Source organism: Agelaius tricolor, unplaced genomic scaffold (assembly GCF_023055355.1).
Source record: "Agelaius tricolor isolate 1412-34295 unplaced genomic scaffold, bAgeTri1.0.p SCAF_140, whole genome shotgun sequence".
Lineage (NCBI taxonomy): Eukaryota > Metazoa > Chordata > Aves > Passeriformes > Icteridae > Agelaius > Agelaius tricolor.
The window spans coordinates 20,700-43,611 of NW_027269400.1; the positions used below are offsets into that span (position 1 = coordinate 20,700).

Below are 22,912 nucleotides of genomic sequence, written 5' to 3' on the forward strand. Positions count from 1 at the left end.
GGCGATGGCAGCAATGGCACCCACAGCGTCTCAATGGCAGCAATGGCAGCCAAGAGACTCAGATGGCACCAGTGGCACCAAGATGGCTCCAATGACATCAGTGGCACCAAGATGGCTCCAATGGCACTCACAAGAACCCAATGGAACCAATGGCACCCAAGACACTCAAATGCCACCAATGGCACCAAGATGGCACCAAGATGGCTCCAATGACACCCACAAGAACTCAATGGCAGCAATGGCACCCATGACACCAAGATGGCTCCCATGGCACCCAAGACACTCAGATGCCACCAATGGAACCAAGATGGCGCCAATGACATCAATGGCACCAAGATGGCTCCAATGGCACCAAGATGGATCCAATGGCACCCACAACAACCCAATGGCACCAATGGCACCCAAGACACTCAGATGGCACCAATGGCACCAAGATGGCACCAATGACATCAATGACACCAAGATGGCACCAATGGCACCCAGAAGAACCCAATGGCACCAATGGCGCCAAGATGGCTCCAATGACATCAATGGCACCAAGATGGCGCCAATGGCACCAAGATGGCGCCAATGTCATCCATGACACCAAGATGGCACCAATGGCACCCAAGACACTCAGATGCCACCAATGGAACCAAGATGGCTCCAATGGCATGAATGGAACCAAGATGGCACCAGTGGCACCAAGATGGCTCCAATGACACCCACCACAACCCAACGGAACCAATGGCACCCAAGACACTCAGATGCCACCAATGGCACCAAGATGGCACCAATGACATCCATGACACCCAGATGGCTCCAATGGCACCCAAGACACCAAGATGGCTCCAACACCACCCCCACCAGCACCACCAACCTTCTGGGCGTGCCGTCCTCGTGTGGCGGCACGATGACCACGGTGACGGTGACCGAGGTGCGCAGCAGGTCGATCATCTGCTCGTGGCTCAGGGCCACGGCGGCCACCTTGCACACCTCCAGCAGGCGGCTGCCGCGCCGCAGCCCGGCCTGCCAGGCGAAGCCGTACTCCTCCACCTCGGCCACGCTGCCGTCGGGGTGCACGTGGAAGCCCAGCTGCCCCAGGCCGTTGCGCCGCAGCGTCATGTCCACCGTGGCGCAGCCCGGCGTCGTCACCTGCCCGGAACGGAACCGGCGTCAGCGCCCCCAGGGGCAAAAAAATGCAAGATTTCAAGTTTTGGGGCAAAATTGAGCTTTTTTGGGGGTGGTTTGTTGGGGGTGGTTTGGGTTTTGCGGCGGTTTTGGGGCGTTCTGGGGTTTGGTGGATTTCTCCTTTTTCCCTTTCTCAAAGTCAAGGATTTTTCCTCATTTTGATCAATTTTAACCCAAATTTACTCGATTTTTCCTTAATTTCATCAGTTTAAAGGCAAATTTACTCAATTTTTCATGATTTCCTCCATTTTACCCCAATTTCATCCATTTTAACCCAAATTTTCACCATTTTAACCCAAATTTCCTTAATTTTCCGTGGTTTCCTTAATTTTACCTCAATTTCATCCATTTTAACCCAAATTTCCTTGATTTTTCTGTGATTTCCTTCATTTTTCCTCAATTTCATCCATTTTAACCCAAATTTCCTTAATTTTTTCCATGATTTCCTTCATTTTACCCCAATTCCATCAATTTCAAGCCAAATTTACTCAATTTTTTCCTGATTTCCACCATTTTACCTCAATTTCATCCATTTTAGCCCAAATTTCCACCGTTTTACCATAATTTCACCAATTTAAAGGCAAATTTACTCAATTTTTCCTGATTTCCTCCATTTTACCTCAATTTCATCCATTTTAACCCAAATTTCCTTAATTTTCCGTGATTTCCTACATTTTACCTCAATTTCATCAATTTTAAGCCAAATTTCCTTGATTTTTCTGTGATTTCCTTCATTTTACCACAATTTCATCCATTTTAACCCAAATTTCCTTGATTTTTCCATGCTTTCCTTCATTTTTCCTCATTTGGATCAATTTTAACCCAAATTTCCTTAATTTTTCCATGATTTCCTTCATTTTACCTCATTTTCATCAATTTTAACCCAAATTTCCACCATTTTACCCCAATTTCCTTCATTTTAACCCAAATTTCCTTGATTTTTCCATGCTTTCCTTCATTTTTCCTCAATTTCATCCATTTTAACCCAAATTTCCTTGATTTTTCCATGATTTCCTTCATTTTTCCTCATTTTGATCAATTTTAACTGAAATTTATTCAATTTTTCCTGATTTCCTACATTTTTCCTCAATTTCATCCATTTTAACCCAAATTTCCTTAATTTTTTCCATGATTTCCTTCATTTTACCCCAATTCCATCAATTTCAAGCCAAATTTACTCAATTTTTTCCTGATTTCCTACATTTTACCCCAATTTCATCCATTTTAACCCGAATTTCCTTAATTTTTTCCATGGTTTTCTTCATTTTACCCCAATTTCATCCATTTTAACCCAAATTTACTCAATTTTACCTCCATTTCATCAATTTAAAGCCAAATTTACTCAAATTTTCCTGATTTCCTACATTTTACCCCCATTTCATCCATTTTAACCCAAATTTCCTTGATTTTTCCATGATTTCCTTCATTTTACCCCAATTCCATAAATTTCAAGGCAAATTTACTCAATTTTTTCCTGATTTCCACCATTTTACCCCAATTTCATCCATTTTAACCCAAATTTCCACCATTTTTCCTTAATTTCATCAGTTTAAAGGCAAATTTACTCAATTTTTCCTGATTTCCCACATTTTACCTCAATTTCATCCATTTTAACCCAAATTTCCACCATTTTACCCCAATTTCCTCCATTTTACCCCAATTTCCTCAATTTTGCCCCGATTTCCTCAATTTTTAACCAAATTTCTACCACTTCCCCCTATTTTCCCCATTTTTCCCATTTTTCCCCATTTTCCCCCATTTCCCCCCATTTTTCCCCCAATTTTTTCCAATTTTTTTTCCCATTTTCCCCCAATTTTTCTCCATTTTTCCCCATTCCCCCCCCAATTTTTTCCCCATTTCCCCCCAATTTTTCCCCCAATTTTTCCCCCATTTTCCACAATTTTCCCCCAATTTTCCCCCATTTCCCCCCAGTTTCACTTCCCCCCATTTCCCCATTTCCCCCCCAATTTTTTCCAAGTTTTCCCCATTTCCCCCCCAATTTTTCCTAATTTTTCCACAATTTTTCCCCAATTTCCCCCAATTTTCCCCCCAATTTTTACAATTTTTCCCCCATTTCCACTTCCCCCCACTTACCCCCATTTTTCCCCATTTCCCCCATTTTTCCCCATTTCCCCCATTGCCCCCTAATTTTTTCCTATTTTCCCCCCATTTTCCCCCCAATTTTTCCCCATTTCCCCCCATTTTCTCCCCATTTCCACTTCCCCCCATTTCCCCCATTTTCCCCCCATTTTCCCCCAATTTTTTCCCCATTTCCCCCCATTTTCCCCCATTATTTTCCAATTTTCCCCCATTTCCCCCCAATTTTTTCCCATTTTCCCTCCAATTTTTCCCCATTTCCCCCCCATTTTCCCCCAAATTTTCCCCCCATTTTCCCCCCAATTTTTCCACAATTTTTTCCCCATTTCCCCCCATTTTTCCTCCATTTCCCCCCCATTTTTCCCCCCAATTTTTTCCAATTTTTTTCCCCATTTCCCCAATTTTTCCCCCCATTCCCCCCCCAATTTTTCCTAATTTTTCCACATTTTTTCCCCCATTTTTCCTCCATTTCTCCCCCAATTTTTTCCCCATATCCCCCCATTTCCCCCCCATTTTTCCTCCATTTCCCCCCAATTTTCTCCATTTTCCCCCCATTTTCCCCCCCAATTTTTTCCAATTTTTCCCCCATTCCCCCCTAATTTTTTCCAATTTTCCCCCCATTTTCCCCCCAATTTTTTCAACTTTTTCCCCATTTTCCCCCCATTTTTCCTCCCATTTTCCCCCAATTTTTTCCCCCATTTTCCCCCCATTTCCACTTCCCTCCATTTCCCCCATTTTCCCCCCATTTCCCCCCAATTTTCCCCCCATTTTTCCCCCCATTTTTTCCAATTTTTCCCCAATTCCCCCCCATTTTTCCTCCCATTTTGCCCCCATTTTCCCCCCAATTTTTCCACAATTTTTTCCCCATTTCCCCCCAATTTTCCTCCCATTTTTCCTCCCATTTTACCCCCAATTTTTTCCAATTTTTCCCCAATTTTTCCCCCCATTCTCCCCAATTTTTCCACAATTTTTTCCCAATTTTCCCCCCATTTTTCCCCAATTTTTTCCATTTTTTCCCCAATTTCCCCCCATTTTCCCCCCATTCCCCCTCACCTTGAGCCTCTGCACGATCTCCTTCACCTCCTCGGCCGCCGCCTCCGCTCCTTCCTCCGTCCCCGCCGCCGTTCCCGAAATTCCCGACATTCCCGACATTCCTGACCCCACCCTGAGGCTCACCAGGTCCCCTCTGCCGTGGTAAATCCTCAACGCCGCCCCCTCCGCGCTCCACCCGATGACGTCGCCGGCCAAACAATTGAACACCACCTCCTTGGCCGCCAAATCCACCAAAACCACCAATTCCTTGGAAATGCCCAAAACGCACGGAACCTCCTCCCCTCCCCTGCCGAAATCCAAGGCGGAAACGCGCCAGGAAACGGCGCCGGCGCTCTCCAGCTCGGCCGAGGGCCGCGCTTTGGATTTCTCCTTTTTTTTGGAAGCCAAGGAGATGAGGTTGAACTTGCCGGCGGCGTCCAAGGGGGTGTTGGTGACGTAGTTTTCCGCCAAATCCCGCAGATATTCCTGCCGGGTCCTGGTGGCCATGGTGCGGAATTTGTGGGATTTGTGCGCCGCGTTCTCGCCGTTGATGGCCTTGGCCAAGAGGAAGGCGCGGAAGAGCTCGGAGCGGCGGAAGGTGAGGCCGGCCGGGGGCACCGGGGGACCGAAGGGGGGAACGTCCTTGGAGCGGGTGACGGCGACGCTGGTTTGGGGGGAAAAAACGGGAATTTTTGGGGAATTTTTTGGGAATTTTTGCTGATTTTTTTATAAATTTTAAGCAATTTTTGGGGGGATTTTTTGCTGATTTTTTACAAAGTTTTTGGGAATTTTTGCTGATTTTTTACAAAGTTTTGGCAATTTTTTGGAGGGAATTTATGCTGATTTTTTACAAATTTTTGGGGGGAATTTTTGGGAATTTTTGCTGATTTTTTACAAATTTTTGGGAGGAATTTTTGCTGATTTTTTACAAATTTTTGGGGGGAATTTTTGCTGATTTTTTTACAAATTTATGGGGGGATTTTTTGGCAAATTTTTTGGAATTTTTGCTGATTTTTTACAAATTTTTGGCAATTTTTGGGGGGGATTTTTTACAAATTTTAAGCAATTTTTGGGGGGATTTTTTGCGAATTTTAGGCAATTTTGGGGGGATTTATTACAAATTTTGGGAATTTTTGGGGGGAATTTTTTGCAAATTTTTTGGGAATTTTTGCTGATTTTTTACAAATTTTTGGCAATTTTGGGGGAATTTTTTGGGATTTTTTGCTGATTTTTTACAAATTTTTGGGGGGATTTTTTTACAAATTTTGGGGAATTTTTGCTGATTTTTACAAATTTTTGGCGATTTTTGGGGGGATTTTTGGGGAATTTTGGGGAATTTTTGGGGACATTTTTTACAAATTTTGGGGGGATTTTTTTTGCAAATTTTGGGCAATTTTTGGGGACATTTTTTACAAATTTTGGGCAATTTTGCGGGGGATTATTTGGGAATTTTTGCTGATTTTTTACAAATTTTCGGCAATTTTTGGGGGGAATTTTTGCTGGGATTTTTTTGCAAATTTTAGGGAATTTTTGCTGATTTTTTTGCAAATTTTTGGGGGGAATTTATGCTGATTTTTTACAAATTTTTGGGGGGAATTTTTGCTGATTTTTTACAAAATTTTGGTGGGATTTTTTTGCAATTTTTTTGGAATTTTCGCTGGTTTTTTTACAAATTTTGTGGCAATTTTTGGTAATTTTTGGGATTTTTTACAAATTTTTTGGAATTTTTGCTGATTTTTTTACAAATCTTTGATATTTTTTTGACGGAATTTTTGACCAAATTTTGGGCAATTTGGGGGGATTTTTTTTGCAAATTTTTTAGAATTTTCGCCGATTTTTTTACAAATCTTTGATTTTTTTTTCGACGGAATTTTTGACCAAATTTTGTGGAATTTTTGGGATTTTTTTGGACCAAATTTTGGGGAATTTTTGGGACTCCCACCTGTAGGAGACGTTGTCGGAGCAGGGCTGGTGGGCGCGGACGATGATGAAGACGTGCTGGAAGTGGGAGCGGATGTTCTGCGGCGTGAAGGGCAGCGCGCCCGGCTCTTGGAAGATGATGGTGACGATGTCGTTGCCGATGTGGCGCTTCCGGAGGAGCTGGGAATGGAATTTTGGGAAAAAAACCCCAATGGGAATGGGTGGGATGAAGATTTGGGATGGTTGGAGGAAGTTTTGGGATTGTTCGGTTCTTGGGAGGTTTCAGTCCTTGGGATCGTCCAAGGAAAGTTTGGGATCGTCCAAGCTTTGGGATCTTCCAACTCTTGGGATTTCCCAACCCTTGGGACCATCCAACCCTTGGGACCATCCAACCCTTGGGATCATCCAACCCTTGGGATTCTCCAACTCTTGGGACCACCCAACTTTTGGGATCATCCAACCCTTGGGATCATCCAATCCTTGGGATCTCCCAACTCTTGGGACCACCCAACTTTTGGGATCATCCAATCCTTGGGATCATCCAATCCTTGGGATTCTCCAACTCTTGGGATCACCCAACTTTTGGGATCATCCAATCCTTGGGATCTTCCAACCAACTCTTGGAATCCTCCAACTTTTGGGATCATCCAATCCTTGGAACCACCCAACTCTTAGGATCTCCCAACCCTTGGGATCATCCAATCCTTGGGATCTTCCAATCCTTGGAACCCCCCAACCCTTGGGATTCTCCAGCTCTTGGATCTCCCAACCAACCCTTGGGATCTTCCAACTCTTGGGATCATCCAATCCTTGGGATCTCCCAGCTCTTGGAATCCTTCAACCCTTGGATCTCCCAACCAACTTTTGGGATCATCCAATCCTTGGGATCCTCCAACTTTTGGGATCACCCAACCCTTGGGATGATCCAATTCTTGGGATCTTCCAACCAACTCTTGGAATCCTTCAACCTTTGCGATCATCCAACTTCTGGGACCACCAAACTTTTGGGATCTCCCAACTCTTGGAATCCTTCAACCCTTGGGAACCTCCACTTCCTGGCACCATCCAATCTTTGGGATCCTCCAAATCTTGGGACCCCCCAACCCTTGGGACCACCCAACCCTTGGGATCTTCCAACCAACTCTTGGAATCCTCCAACCCTTGGGATCATCCAACTTCTGGGACCACCCAACTTTTGGGATCTCCCAACTCTTGGGATCCTCCAAATCTTGGGACCACCCAACCCTTGGGACCATCCAATTCTTGGGATCTCCCAACCAACTCTTGGAATCCTTCAACCCTTGGGAACCTCCAATTCCTGGGACCACCAAACTCTTGGGATTTCCCAAATCTTGGATCTCCCACTCTTGGATCTTCCACCTCTTGGAATCCTTCAACCCTTGGATCTCCCAACCAACTTTTGGGATCATCCAATCCTTGGGACCCCCCAACCCTTGGGATCTTCCAACCAACTCTTGGAATCCTTCAACCTTTGAGATCGTCCAACCTCTGGGACCACCCAACTTTTGGGACCACCCAATTTTTGGGATCTCCCAACTCTTGGAATCCTCCAACCCTTGGGACCACCCAACTCTTGGGATCCTCCAAATCTTGGGACCACCCAACCCTTGGGACCATCCAATTCTTGGGATCTTCCAACCAACTCTTGGAATCCTTCAACCCTTGGGAACCTCCAATTCCTGGGACCACCAAACTCTTGGGATCTCCCAACTCTTGGAATCCTCCAACCCTTGAGTTCATCCAACTCTTGGATCTCCCAACCAATCCTTGGGCTCCTCCAATCAACTCCTGGAATCCTCCAACCCTTGGGACCACCCAACCCTTGGGATCCTCCAACCCTTGGGACCACCCAACCCTTGGGATCTTCCAACCAACTCTTGGAATCCTTCAACCTTTGAGATCGTCCAACCTCTGGGACCACCCAACTTTTGGGACCACCCAATTTTTGGAATCGCCCAACTCTTGGAATCCTCCAACCCTTGGGAACCTCCAATTCCTGGGACCACCCAATTTTTGGGACCACCCAATTTTTGGGATCTCCCAACTCTTGGAATCCTTCAACCCTTGGATCTCCCAACCCACCCTTGGGATCATCCAACCCTTGGGATCCTCCAACTCTTGGATCTCCCAACCAATCCTTGGGACCACCCAACCCTTGGGACCCCCCACTCAACCCTTGGGACCATCCAACCCTTGGGACCACCCAACCCTTGGGATCCTCCAAATCTTGGGACCACCCAACCCTTGGGACCCCCCACCCGACCCTTGGGACCCCCCAACCCTTGGGACCTCCCAATCTCCCTGGAGGAGCCCGGAGGTGGTGGCCGTACCTGCTGGCGGTTGTTGGGCGTGTAGGGCAGCATGGTGGACACGTGGAACATGATCTCGTAGTCCTGGTACGTGGTGTAGAGCGAGTGCGTGCCCGTGGAGTCGGCTGCGGGAAAAGCGGGAAAAGAGGAGACGGTGAAATCCCGGAAAATCGGATCCGGGGGAATCCCAAAAAATGGAGCCAGTGAAATCCCGAAAAATGGAGCCGGTGAAATCCCAAAAAATTGATTGGGTGGAATCCCGAAAAGTGGAGATGGTGGAATCCTAAAAATCAGATCTGGGGGAATCCCAAAAAATGGAGCTGGTGAAATCCCGGAAAGTTGATTGGGTGGAATCCCAAAAAATGGATCCAGGGAAATCCCAAAAAACTGATCAAGTGAAATCCTGAAAAATGGAGCCGGTGAAATCCCGGAAAGTTGATTGGGTGGAATCCCAAAAAGTGGAGATGGTGAAATCCCCAAAAATCAGATCTGGGGGAATCCCAAAAAATGGAGATGGTGAAATCCTGGAGAATTGATTGGGTGGAATCCCAAAAAATGGATCCAGGGAAATCCCGAAAAATGGAGCCGGTGAAATCCCGGAAAATTGATTGGGTGGAATCCCAAAAAATGGATCCAGGGAAATGCCAAAAACCAGAGCTGCTGGAATTTAAAAAAAAAAGGGAATCTGGGGAAATCCTAAAAAACGGATTCGGGTAAATCCCAGAAGTGGATCCAGCGAAATCCCAAAAAATGGATCGGATGGAATGCTGAAAAACTGAGCTGGTGAAATCCTGAAAATCAGATCTGGGGGAATCCCCAAAACTGGATCCAGTGAAATCCCAAAAAACAGATTTACTGAAATCCCAAAAAGTGGATTAGGTGGAATCCCGAAAAGCAGAGCCGGTGAAATCCCGGAAAATTGATTGGGTGGAATCCCAAAAAACTGATCAGGTGGAATCCCAAAAAATGGAGCCGGTGAAATCCCGGAAAATTGATTGGGTGGAATCCCGAAAAGTGGAGATGGTGGAATCCCAAAAATCAGATCCGGGGGAATCCCAAAAAATGGAGCCAGGGAAATCCCAAAAAATGGATCCAGGGAAATCCCGAAAAATGGAGCTGGTGGAATCCCAGAGAATTGATTGGGTGGAATCCCAAAAAATGGAGATGGTGGAATCCCAAAAATCAGATCCGGGGGAATCCCGAAAAGCAGAGCCGGTGAAATCCCGGAAAATTGATTGGGTGGAATCCCAAAAAATGGAGCTGGTGAAATCCCAAAAAACTGATCAGGTGAAATCCCAAAAACCTTGGGATCCTTCAACCAAAGCTTGAGATCCTTTAACCCTTGGGATCCCCAACTCTTGGGATCCTCCAACTTTTGGGATTCTTCAACTTTCAGGATCTCCCAACTCTTGGGATCTCCCAACTCTTGGGATCCCCAACTTCTGGGATCCTCCAACCCTTGGGATCCTTCAATTTTTGGGACCATCCAACCCTTGAGATCCTTCAACCAACTCTTGGAATTCCTCAACCTTTGGGATCCTTCAACCTTTGGGATCCTTCAACTTTTGGGATCTCCCAACTTTTGGGATCCTTCAACCCTTGGGATCACCCAACTTTTGGGATCCTTCAACTTCTGGGACCTTCCAGCTCTTTGGGATCTCCCAACTCTTGAGATCCTTCAACCTTTGGGATCTTCCAACTTTTGGGATCCCCCAACTTCTGGGACCATCCAACCCTTGGGATCCTTCAACCCTTGGGATCCTTCAACTTTTGGGATCTCCCAACCCTTGAGATCCTTCAACCGACTCTTGGAATTCCTCAACCTTTGGGATCCTTCAACTTTTGGGATCCCTCAACTCTTGAGATCCTTCAACCCTTGGGATCCCTCAACCTTTGGGATCCCCAACTTCTGGGACCATCAAACCCTTGGGATCTCCCAACTCTTGGAATCCTTCAACCCTTGGGATCTCCCAACTTTTGGGATCCTTCAACCTTTGGGATCCCTCAACTTTTGGGATCTCCCATCTTCCAGGACCATCCAACCCTTGGGATCCTTCAACTTTTGGGATCCTTCAACTTCTGGGACCATCAAACCCTTGGGATCCTTCAACTCTCAGGATCTCCCAACACTTAGGATCTCCCAACCCTTGGGATCCTTCAACTTTTGGGACCATCCAACCCTTGGGATCTCCCAATTTTTGGGATCTCCCAATTTTTGGGCTCTCCCGGCGCAATCCCCCATCCCAAGAGCCCCAAACTCACTTTTGGTGTCGAGCTGCGCCGCATCCTTGGGGAAGGCCTTGAGGGGAACCTTCTCGCCCAGGAGGTTCCAACCCTTGGGATCTCCCAACCCTTGGGATCCTTCAACTCCTGGGACCATCAAACCCTTGGGATCCTTCAACCCTTGGGATCTCTCAACTTTTGGGACCTTCCAACCCTTGGGATCCTTCAACCCTTGGGATCCTTCAACTTTTGGGATCCCCAACTTCTGGGACCTTCCAACCCTTGGGATCCTTCAACTTTCAGGATCTCCCAACTCTTGGATTCCTTCAACTTTTGGGATCTCCCAACCCTTGGGATCCTTCAACCTTTGGGACCATCCAACCCTTGGGATCCTTCAACCAACTCTTGGGATTCTTCAACTTTTGGGATTCTTCAACTTTCAGGATCTCCCAACCCTTGGGATCCTTCCATTTTTGGGACCATCCAACCCTTGAGATCCTTCAACCAACTCTTGGAATTCCTCAACCTTTGGGATCCTTCAGCTTCTGGGATTCTTCAACTTTTGGGATCCCTCAACTCTTGGGATCTCCCAACTCTTGGAATCCTTCAACCTTTGGGATCTTCCAACTTTTGGGATCCTTCAACTTTCAGGATCTCCCAACTCTTGGGATCTCCCAACTCTTGGGATCTCCCAACTCTTGGAATCCTTCAACTTTTGGGACCATTCAACCCTTGGAATCCTTTCCTAGAATCCTTCAACCCTTGGGAACCTAAAACTCTTGGGATCCTTCAACTCTTGGGATCCTTCAACCTTTGGGATCCCTCAACTTTTGGGATCCCCAACTTCTGGGACCTTCCAACCCTTGGGATCTCCCAACTCTTGGGATCCCTCAACTTTTGGGACCATCAAACCTTTGGGATCCCTCAACCTTTGGAATGTTTCAACCTTTGGGATTCTTCAACTTTTGGGATCCCCAACTTCTGGGACCTCCAACCTTTGGGATCTCCCAACCCTTGGGATCCCTCAACTTTTGGGATCTCCCAGCTTCCAGGACCATCAAATTTTTGGGATCCCTCAATTTTTGGGACCTCCTGGTGCAATCCCATATCTTGGGGACATCCCAGATCCCAAGAGGATCCCAAGAGCCCCAAACTCACTTTTGGTGTCGAGCTGCGCCGCGTACTTGGGGAAGGCCTTGAGGGGAACCTTCTCGCCCAGGAGGTTCCAACCCTTGGGATCTCCCAACCCTCAGAATCCTTCAACTCCTGGGACCATCCAACCCTCGGGATCCTTCAACTTTTGGGATCTCCCAACTTCTGGGACCATCCAACCCTTGGGATCCTTCAACTTTTGGATCTCCCAACCCTTGGGATCCCCAACTTTTGGGATCTCTCAACCCTTGGGATCCTTCAATTTTTGGGACCATCAAACCCTTGGGATCCTTCAACCTTTGGGATCCTCCAACCCTTGGGATCCTCCAACTTTTGGGATCTCCCAACCCTTGGGGTCCCTCAACTTTTGGGACCATCCAACCCTTGAGATCCTTCAACCCTTGGGATCTCCCAACTTTTGGGATCCTTCAATTTTTGGGACCATCAAACCCTTGAGATCCTTCAACCAACTCTTGGAATGTTTCAACCTTTGGGATTCTTCAACTTTTGGGATCTCCCAACTCTTGGGATCCTTCAACCTTTTGGATCCTCCAACTCTTGGGATCACTCAATTTTTGGGACCATCCAACCCTTGAGATCCTTCAACCAACTCTTGGAATGTTTCAACCTTTGGGATCCCTCAACTTTTGGGATCTCCCAATTTTTGGAATCCCTCAACTTTTGGGCTCTCCCGGCGCAATCCCCCATCCCAAGAGCCCCAAACTCACTTTTGGTGTCGAGCTGCGCCGCGTACTTGGGGAAGGCCTTGAGGGGAACCTTCTCGCCCAGGAGCGCCAGGAACTCGTCGAGCGCCGGCCCCGCGGCCTCGTTGTTGTACATCTCCTCCTCCGAGCTCTGCCCGGCCTTGCAGTACAGGATCCCCACCTTGTGCCGCCGGCACAGCTGCCGCCGCCGCCGCGATTTAGGGGATTTAGGATATTTGGGATTTGGGGTTTGGGATTGGGGGTTTGGGATTTATGGGATTTGGGGTTTATGGGATTTGGGGTTTATGGGATTTGGGGTTTATGGGATTTGGGGTTTATGGGGATTTATGGGATTGGGGAATTGGGATTTAGGGGATTTATGGGGTTTGGGATTGGGGAATTGGGATTTAGGGGATTTATGGGATATGGGATTGGGGAATTGGGATTTTGGGGATTTGGGAATTGGGATTTATGGGATTGAGGATTTAGGGGATTTAGGGGATTTGGGATTTATGGGATTGAGGATTTAGGGGATTTAGGGGATTTGGGATTGATGGGATTGAGGATTTAGGGGATTTATGGGATTGGGGAATTGGGATTGATGGGATTTGGGAATTGGGATTGAGGGGATTAATGGGTTTGATGGGATTGAGGATTTAGGGGATTTATGGGATTTGGGGTTTATGGGATTGAGGATTTAGGGGATTTATGGGATTCACTAAAATCCCAGGAATCATTTAACCCTTGAGATCCTTTAACCCTTCAACCACACCAACGCTAAAATGACCCAGAAATTGCCCAAAAAATCCGCGAAAATTCAGAAAAAAATCACAAAAAATTCAAAAAAAATCCTAAAAAATCCCCGAAAAATTCCCAAAAAATTCCCAAATTTTCAGGAATTCTCACCCCCTGCTCGTCCAGCTTGAGGAGCTGCTCAGGGACCTTGGGGCTGGGCAGGGCCAGGCGCAGGCAGTGGATGTTGAGCTCGGGGAGGACGAATTCCAGCAGCTCCCGCACGGGGACCCAACAAATCCCAAAAAATCCCAACAATTCCATCCCAAAATTCCTCAAAAATTCCTCAAAAATCCCAGGAATCCTTCAGGAGTTGGGAGGGTTGAAGGGTGGAATGGGAGAGAGGAAAAATCCCGAAAAATCCCTAAAAAATTCCTAAAAAATCCCCAAAAATTTGTGAAAAATCCCAGAAATTGCTAAAAAATTCCCTAAAAATTCCCTAAAAAATCCCAAAAATTCCAGGAATTCCCTCAAATCCCAGGAATCTTTTAACCCTTGAGATCCTTGAACCCTTCAACTACACCAGAGCCCAAACCCCCAAAAACCTCCAAAAAATCCCGGAAAAATTCGCGAAATTGGTAAAAAATCGCCAAAAAATCTCCAAAAAATTCCCAAAAAATTCCTAAAAATTCCCAATAATTCCAGGAATCATTTAACCCTTGAAATGCTTGAACCCTTCAACTACACCAAAGCCCAAACCCCAAAAATAGTGGAAAAATTTGCGAAACTTCACGAAATTGGTCAAAAATTGCCGAAAAATCCCCGAAAAATTCCCAAAAAATTCCCAAAAATTCCCAATAATTCCAGGAATCATTTAACCCTTGAAATGCTTGAACCCCTCAACCACACCAACGCTAAAATGACCCAGAAATTGCCGAAAAAATCCCAAAAAATTCGCAAAAATTCACCGAAAATTGCAAAAAAATCCCGAAAAATTCCCAAAAAATTCCCAAAAATTCCAGGAATTCCCTCAAATCCCAGGAATCTTTTAACCCTTGAGATGCTTGAACCCTTCAACTACACCAGAGCCCAAACCCCCAAATATTCGCGAAAATTCGCAAAATTGCCCAAAAATTCCCAAAAAAATTCCTAAAAAATTCCCAAAAATTCCCAAAAATTCCCAATAATTCCAGGAATCATTTAACCCTTGAAATGCTTGAACCCCTCAACCACACCAATGCTAAAATGGCCCAGAAATTGCCGAAAAAATCCCAAAAAATTCAAAAAAAATCACAAAAAATTCAAAAAAAATCACAAAAATTCCCGAAAAATTCCCGAAAAATTCCCAAAAATTCCAGGAATTCCCTCAAATCCCAGGAATCATTTAACCCTTGAAATCCTTTAACCCTTTAACTACACCAATGCTAAAATGACCCAGAAATTGCCCAAAAAATCCCTAAAAATTCGCAAAAATTCACCGAAAATTGCAAAAAAATCCCGAAAAATCCCCGAAAAATCCCCAAAAAATTCCCAAAAAATTCCCAAATTTTCAGGAATTCTCACCCCCTGCTCGTCCAGCTTGAGGAGCTGCTCAGGGACCTTGGGGCTGGGCAGGGCCAGGCGCAGGCAGTGGATGTTGAGCTCGGGGAGGACGAATTCCAGCAGCTCCCGCACGGGGACCCCGCGCCCCGACCCGGCCTTGGCCGTGCTGGGGGTGGCGTCCTCAAGGATGGAGCCACGAAGGGTCAGGAGCTGGGGAGGGGAAAATGGGGGAAAATCAGGGGAAAAAGGGGAAAAATGGGAATTTTGGGGGTTAAAGGGGGGATTTGGGGGGTTGGGGTGGAAATGGAGGGGATTTTAGCCTGAAATTGTAGGATTTGAACCCAAAATTGAGGGGATTTTAGCTTCAAAATTGAGGAGATTTTAGCTTCAAAATTGAGGGGATTTTAGCCTGAAATTGTGGGATTTGAACCCAAAATTGAGAGAATTTTATCCCAAAATTGAGAGGATTTTAGACTGAAAATTGAGGGGATTTTAGCCTGAAATTGTGGGATTTGAACCCAAAATTGAGAGAATTTTATCCCAAAATTCAGGGATTTTAGACTGAAAATTGAGGGGATTTTAGCCTGAAATTGTGGGATTTGAACCCAAAACTGAGAGAATTTGATCCTAAAATGAAGAAATTGGAGCCTAAAATTGTGAGATTGGAGATCAAAACTGCAGGAATTTTATCCTGAAATTGCAGGAATTTGATCCCAAAACTGAGGGAATTTGATCCTAAAATTGTGGAATTGTTTGTCCCAAAATTCAGGGATTTGACACCAAAATTGAGGGGATTTGAGCCTCAAAATTGAGGAGATTTGAGCCCAAAATTGAGAGAATTTTATCCCAAAATTGAGGGGATTTTAGACTGAAAATTTCAGGGATTTGAGGCCAAAATTGAGGGGATTTTATAGGAAAATGGAAAGGATTTGAACCCAGGATTGAGAGAATTTTATCCCAAAATTGTGGGGATTTTAGCTTCCAAATTGAGGGGATTTTAGCCTGAAATTGTGGGATTTGAACCCAAAATTGAGAGAATTTTATCCCAAAATTGAGGGGATTTTAGCTTCAAAATTGAGGGGATTTTAGCCTGAAATTGTGGGATTTGATCCTAAAATGAAGAAATTGGAGCTAAAAATTGTGAGATTGGAGATCAAAACTGCAGGAATTTGATCCTGAAATTGCAGGAATTTGATCCCAAAACTGAGGGAATTTGATCCTAAAATTGTGGAATTGTTTGTCCCAAAATTCAGGGATTTGAGCCCAAAATTTCAGGGATTTGAGCCTCAAATTGTGGGATTTGAACCCAAAATTGAGAGAATTTTATCCCAAAATTGAGGGGATTTTAGCCCGAAATTGTGGGATTTGAACCCAAAATTGAGAGAATTTTATCCCAAAATTGAGGGGATTTTAGCCTCAAAATTGAGGGGATTTTAGCCTGAAATTGTGGGATTTGAACCCAAAATTGAGAGAATTTGATCCTAAAATGAAGAAATTGGAGCTTAAAATTGTGAGATTGGAGATCAAAACTGCAGGAATTTGATCCCAAAACTGAGGGAATTTGATCCTAACATTGTGGGATTGTTTGTCCCAAAATTCAGGGATTTGAGCCCAAAATTGAGGGGATTTGAGCCTGAAATTGTGGGATTTGAACCCAAAAATTGAGAGAATTTTATCCCAAAATTGAGGGGATTTTAGACTGAAAATTTCAGGGATTTGAGCCCAAAATTGAGGGGATTTGAGCCTAAAATTGTGGGATTTGAACCCAAAATTGAGAGAATTTTATCCCAAAATTGAGGGGATTTTAGACTGAAAATTTCAGGGATTTGAGGCCAAAATTGAGGGGATTTTATAGGAAAATGGAAAGGATTTGAACCCAGGATTGAGAGAATTTTATCCCAAAATTGTGGGGATTTTAGCTTCCAAATTGAGGGGATTTTAGCCTGAAATTGTGGGATTTGAACCCAAAATTGAGAGAATTTTATCCCAAAATTGAGGGGATTTTAGCCTGAAATTGTGGGATTTGATCCTAAAATGAAGAAATTGGAGCCTAAAATTGAGACTGGAGATCAAAACTGCAGGAATTTTATCCTGAAATTGCAGGAATTTTATCCCAAAACTGAGGGAATTTGATCCTATAATTCAGGGATTGTTTGTCCCAAAATTCAGGGATTTGAGCCCAAAATTGAGGGGATTTGAGCCTCAAAATTGAGGAGATTTGAGCCCAAAATTGAGAGAATTTTATCCCAAAATTGAGGGGATTTTAGACTGAAAATTTCAGGGATTTGAGCCCAAAATTGAGGGGATTTTATAGGAAAATGGAAAGGATTTGAACCCAGGATTGAGAGAATTTTATCCCAAAATTGAGGGGATTTTAGCCTGAAATTGTGGGATTTGAACCCAAAATTGAGAGAATTTGATCCCAAAATTGAGGGGATTTTAGCTTCAAAATTGAGGGGATTTTAGCCTGAAATTGTGGGATTTGAACCCAAAACTGAGAGAATTTGATCCTAAAATGAAGAAATTGGAGCCTAAAATTGTGAGATTGGAGATCAAAACTGCAGGAATTTGATCCCAAAACTGAGGGAATTTGATCCTAAAATTGTGGGATTGTTTGTCCCAAAATTCAGGGATTTGACACCAAAATTTCAGGGATTTGAGCCTCAAAATTGAGGGGATTGGAGCCCAAAATTGAGGGGATTTTATAGGAAAATGGAAAGGATTTGAGCCCAGGATTGAGAGAATTTTATCCCAAAATTGAGGGGATTTTAGCCCGAAATTGTGGGATTTGAACCCAAAATTGAGAGAATTTTATCCCAAAATTGAGGGGATTTTAGCCTCAAAATTGAGGGGATTTTAGCCTGAAATTGTGGGATTTGAACCCAAAATTGAGAGAATTTGATCCTAAAATGAAGAAATTGGAGCTTAAAATTGTGAGATTGGAGATCAAAACTGCAGGAATTTGATCCCAAAACTGAGGGAATTTGATCCTAACATTGTGGGATTGTTTGTCCCAAAATTCAGGGATTTGAGCCCAAAATTTCAGGGATTTGAGCCTCAAAATTGAGGGGATTTGAGCCCAAAATTGAGAGAATTTTATCCCAAAATTGAGGGGATTTTAGACTGAAAATTTCAGGGATTTGAGGCCAAAATTGAGGGGATTTTATAGGAAAATGGAAAGGATTTGAACCCAGGATTGAGAGAATTTTATCCCAAAATTGTGGGGATTTTAGCTTCCAAATTGAGGGGATTTTAGCCTGAAATTGTGGGATTTGAACCCAAAATTGAGAGAATTTTATCCCAAAATTGTGGGGATTTTAGCTTCAAAATTGAGGGGATTTGAGCCTGAAATTGTGGGATTTGATCCTAAAATGAAGAAATTGGAGCCTAAAATTGTGAGATTGGAGATCAAAACTGCAGGAATTTTATCCTGAAATTGTAGGAATTTGATCCCAAAACTGAGGGAATTTGATCCTAAAATTGTGGAATTGTTTGTCCCAAAATTCAGGGATTTGAGCCCAAAATTTCAGGGATTTGAGCCTCAAAATTGAGGGGATTGGAGCCCAAAATTGAGGGGATTTTATAGGAAAATGGAAAGGATTTGAGCCCAGGATTGAGAGAATTTTATCCCAAAATTGAGGGGATTTTAGCCCGAAATTGTGGGATTTGAACCCAAAATTGAGAGAATTTTATCCCAAAATTCAGGGATTTTAGACTGAAAATTGAGGGGATTTTAGCCTGAAATTGTGGGATTTGAACCCAAAACTGAGAGAATTTGATCCTAAAATGAAGAAATTGGAGTTTAAAATTGTGAGATTGGAGATCAAAACTGCAGGAATTTGATCCCAAAACTGAGGGAATTTGATCCTAAAATTGTGGAATTGTTTGTCCCAAAATTCAGGGATTTGACACCAAAATTGAGGGGATTTGAGCCTAAAATTGAGGGGATTTTATTTCAAAATTCAGGGGATTGGAGCCCAAAATTGCAGGGATTGAAGACCAAAATTGAGGAATTTTATCCCAAAATTTCAGGGATTTGAGCCCAAAATTGAGGGGATTTTAGAGCAAAATGAAAATTTTGGGGATTTTTTGGGGATATTTTGGGGATTTTTTGGGGATATTTTGGGGATATTTTAGGGATTTTTTTTTTTATATTTTAAGGATATTCTGGGGATATTTTGGGGATGTTTTAGGGATATTTTTGGGATATTTTGTGGATATTTTTGAGGATAATTTTAGGGATATTTTATGGATATTTTGGGGATATTTTTGTATACTTTTTTAATATTTTTGGGGATATTTTGGGGATATTTCCGGTCCATTTTTAGGGATATTTTAGGGATATTTTCAGTGATATTTTTGGGATATTTTGGGGATTTTTTACGGATATTTTAGGGATATTTTAGGGATATTGTAGCAATATTTTGGGGATATTTTTTTGATATTTTTGAGAATAATTTAGGGATATTTTAAAGATATTTTTGGGATGTTTTGGGGATATTTTGGGGATATTTTAGAGATATTTTTGTGGATATTTTTGGGATATTTTAGGGAAATTTTGAGGATATTTTAGGGATATTTTGGGGATAATTTTTGGGGTATTTTAGGGATGTTTTAGGGATTTTTGGGGGATATTTTAGGGATAATTTTAGGGATATTTTATGGATATTTTGGGGATATTTTTGTATACTTTTTTAATATTTTTGGGGATATTTTGGGGATATTTTTGGGATATTTTGGGGATATTTTGGGGACATTTTTGTGGATATTTTGTGGATATTTTTGGGACATTTTGGGGATATTTTTGAGGTGATTTCAGGATATTTTTGGGGATATTTTAGGGATATTTTAAAGATATTTTTGGGATATTTTTGGGACATTTTGGGGATGTTTCAGGGGTGATTTCAGGATATTTTTTGGGACATTTTGGGGATGTTTTAGGGGTGATCTTTTGGATATTTTAAGGATATTTTCGGTCTATTTTTTTGGATATTTTTCAGATATTTTAGGGATAATTTTAGGGATATTTTAGGGCTAATTTTTTGGATATTTTAGGGATATTTTGGGGATATTTTTGGGGTGATTTCAGGATATTTTTGGGGATATTTTAGGGATATTTTTGGGATAATTTTAGGGATATGTTGAGGATATTTTAGGGATATTTTGGGGTGATTTCAGGATATTTTGGGGATGTTTTTCGGGTGATCTTTTGGATATTTTAGGGATATTTTTGGGGATACTTTGTGGACATTTTGGGGATATTTTGTGGATATTTTGTGGATATTTTCGGTCTATTTTTAGGGATATTTTAGGGCTATTTTTTTGGATATTTTGTGGATATTTTGTGGATTTTTTGGGATAATTTAGGGATATTTTGTGGATATTTTAAGGATATTTTGGGGATATTTTATGGACATTTTGGGGATATTTTATGGACATTTTGGGGATATTTTATGGACATTTTGGGGATGTTTTAGGGGTGATCTTTTGGATATTTTAGGGATATTCTGGGGATGTTTTTGGGGTGATTTCAGGATATTTTGGGGATATTTTTGGGGATATTGTTCAGATATTTTGTGGATATTTTGGGGATATTTTAGGGATATTCTGGGGATATTTTTTGGGATATTTTGTGGATATTTCGGGGATATTTTTGGGGTGATTTCAGGATATTTTGGGGATATTTTTTGTATATTTTTGTGGATAATTTGTGGATATTTTTGGGATATTTTTGTGGATATTTTGTGGATATTTTGTGGACATTTTGGGGATGTTTTTGGGGTGACCTTTTGGATATTCTAAGGATATTTTGGGGATATTTTAGGGATAATTTTAGGGATATTTTATGGATATTTTGGGGATATTTTTTGTATACTTTTTTAATATTTTTGGGGATATTTTGGGGATATTTTTGGGATATTTTAGGGATATTTTTGGGATATTTTAGGGATATTTTTTGGGATATTTTGTGGATATTCTGGGGATGTTTTTGGGGTGATTTCAGGATATTTTTGGGGATATTTTAGGGATATTTTCGGTCCATTTTTAGGGGTATTTTAGGGATATTTTTTGGGATATTTTGTAGATATTCTGGGGATATTTTTGGGGTGATTTCAGGATATTTTTGGGGATATTTTGTGGATATTTTGTGGATATTTTTGGGACATTTTGGGGATATTTTTGAGGTGATTTCAGGATATTTTGGGGATATTTTTTGGGATATTTTGTGGATATTTTGGGGATATTTTAGGGATATTTTTTGTATATTTTAAGGATATTTTGTGGATATTTTGGGGATATTTTAGGGATATTTTAGAGATATTTTGGGGATATTTTAGGGCTATTTTTTTGGATATTTTTCGGATATTTTGGGGATATTTTAGGGATATTTTTGAGGTGATTTCAGGATATTTTAGGGACATTCTGGGGCTGTTTCAGGGGTGATCTGGGTGCCTTTGGGACCTGGCTGGTGCGGAAGATGAGGCGGTGCTGGAATTGGGGGCCGTGCTCCGAGGGCTCCTCCAGGCGCTCCCTGCGCACGCTCACGGCCACCGGGCCCAGCTTCTCGTCCAGGCCAAAGTAATTGGAGTGTTCTGGGGGAAAAAAGGGCAAAATTGGGCAAAATCAGGGAAAATGGGAACAGCTGGGGGGAATGGGGGCTTGGGGAGGGGAAAAATGGGGAAAAAATGGGGGAAAATGGGGGAAAATTGGGGAAAATGGGGGGAAAATGGGGAAAAAATTGGGGGAAAATTGGGGAAAAAATTGGGGGAAAAATTGGGGAAAAATGGGGGAAAATGGGGGGAAATGGGGGGAAAATTGGGGGAAAATGGGGAAAATGGGGGAAAAATTGGGGAAAAAATTGGGGAAAAATGGGGGAAAAATGGGGAAAAATGGGGGGAAAATGGGGGGAAATGGGGGGAAAATGGGGGAAAATGGGGGAAAAATGGGGAAAAATGGGGGGAAAATGGGGGAAAATTGGGGGAAAATGGGGGAAAATGGGGGAAAATTGGGGAAAAATGGGGAAAATGGGGGAAAAATTGGGGAAAAAATTGGGGGAAAATGGGGGAAAATTGGGGGAAAATGGGGGAAAAAATGGGGAAAAAATGGGGGAAAATTGGGGAAAAAATGGGGGGAAAATGGGGGGAAAAATGGGGGGAAATTGGGGAAAAATGGGGGGAAAATGAGGGAAAAATGGGGGGAAAATTTGGGGAAAAATGGGGGAAAATTGGGGGGAAATGGGGGGAAAATGGGGGAAAATGGGGGAAAATGGGGGAAAAATTGGGGAAAAATGGGGGAAAAATTGGGGGAAAATTGGGGAAAAAATTGGGGAAAAATGGGGGAAAAATGGGGGGAAAATGGGGAAAAATGGGGGAAAATTGGGGAAAAATTGGGGAAAAATGGGGGGAAATGGGGGAAAATTGGGGGAAAATGGGGAAAAATGGGGGAAAATTGGGGAAAAATTGGGGGAAAATAAAAATAAAAAATGTCTCAAAAATTAAAAAAAATTAAAAAAAAAATCCTAAAAAAATCCCTTAAAAATCCCCCCAAAAAATAAAATAAATCCCTCAAAAAACCAAAAAAAATCCCCCCAAAAAATCCTCAAAAAATCAAGAAATATTCCCCAAAAAATTCCCAAAAAAATCCTAAGAAAACTCCAAAATCCCTTAAAAATCCCCCAGAAAAAATTCCCAAAAAATAAAAAAAATTCCCCCCAAAATCCTTTAAAAATCCCCCCAAAATCTTAAAAAAATAAAAAAACCCCCCCAAATATTCCCAAAAATTTCCCAAAAAATCCTAAAAAAAATCCCCAAAAAACCTCCCAAAATCCCTTAAAAATCCCCCCAAAAAATCCTCAAAAAATAAAAAAGTCCCCCCAGAAAAACCCCCAAAAATTCCCCAAAATTCCCAAAAAATCCTAAAAAAAGTCCCCCAAAAAACCCTAAAAATTCCTTAAAAATCCCCGCAAAATAATTCCCAAAAAACTCAAAAAATCCGCAAAAAATAAAAAAA

The 22,912-nt window shown here is 42.7% G+C and overlaps 1 protein-coding gene across 1 annotated transcript in view; it reads right to left on the reverse strand.

Moving 5' to 3' along the window:
• Nucleotides 1-249: 249 nt before the first annotated feature.
• The window catches only part of LOC139586798 (signal-induced proliferation-associated 1-like protein 3), a 25,249-nt gene continuing 2,586 nt past the window's right edge, over nt 250-22,912 (reverse strand). The window contains 7 exon segments of the mRNA XM_071420428.1: nt 250-1,134; nt 4,321-4,963; nt 6,242-6,399; nt 8,571-8,674; nt 12,653-12,827; nt 14,924-15,112; nt 21,365-21,495. Coding sequence (XP_071276529.1) covers nt 616-1,134; nt 4,321-4,963; nt 6,242-6,399; nt 8,571-8,674; nt 12,653-12,827; nt 14,924-15,112; nt 21,365-21,495 — 1,919 coding nt within the window. The 3' untranslated portion in view covers nt 250-615.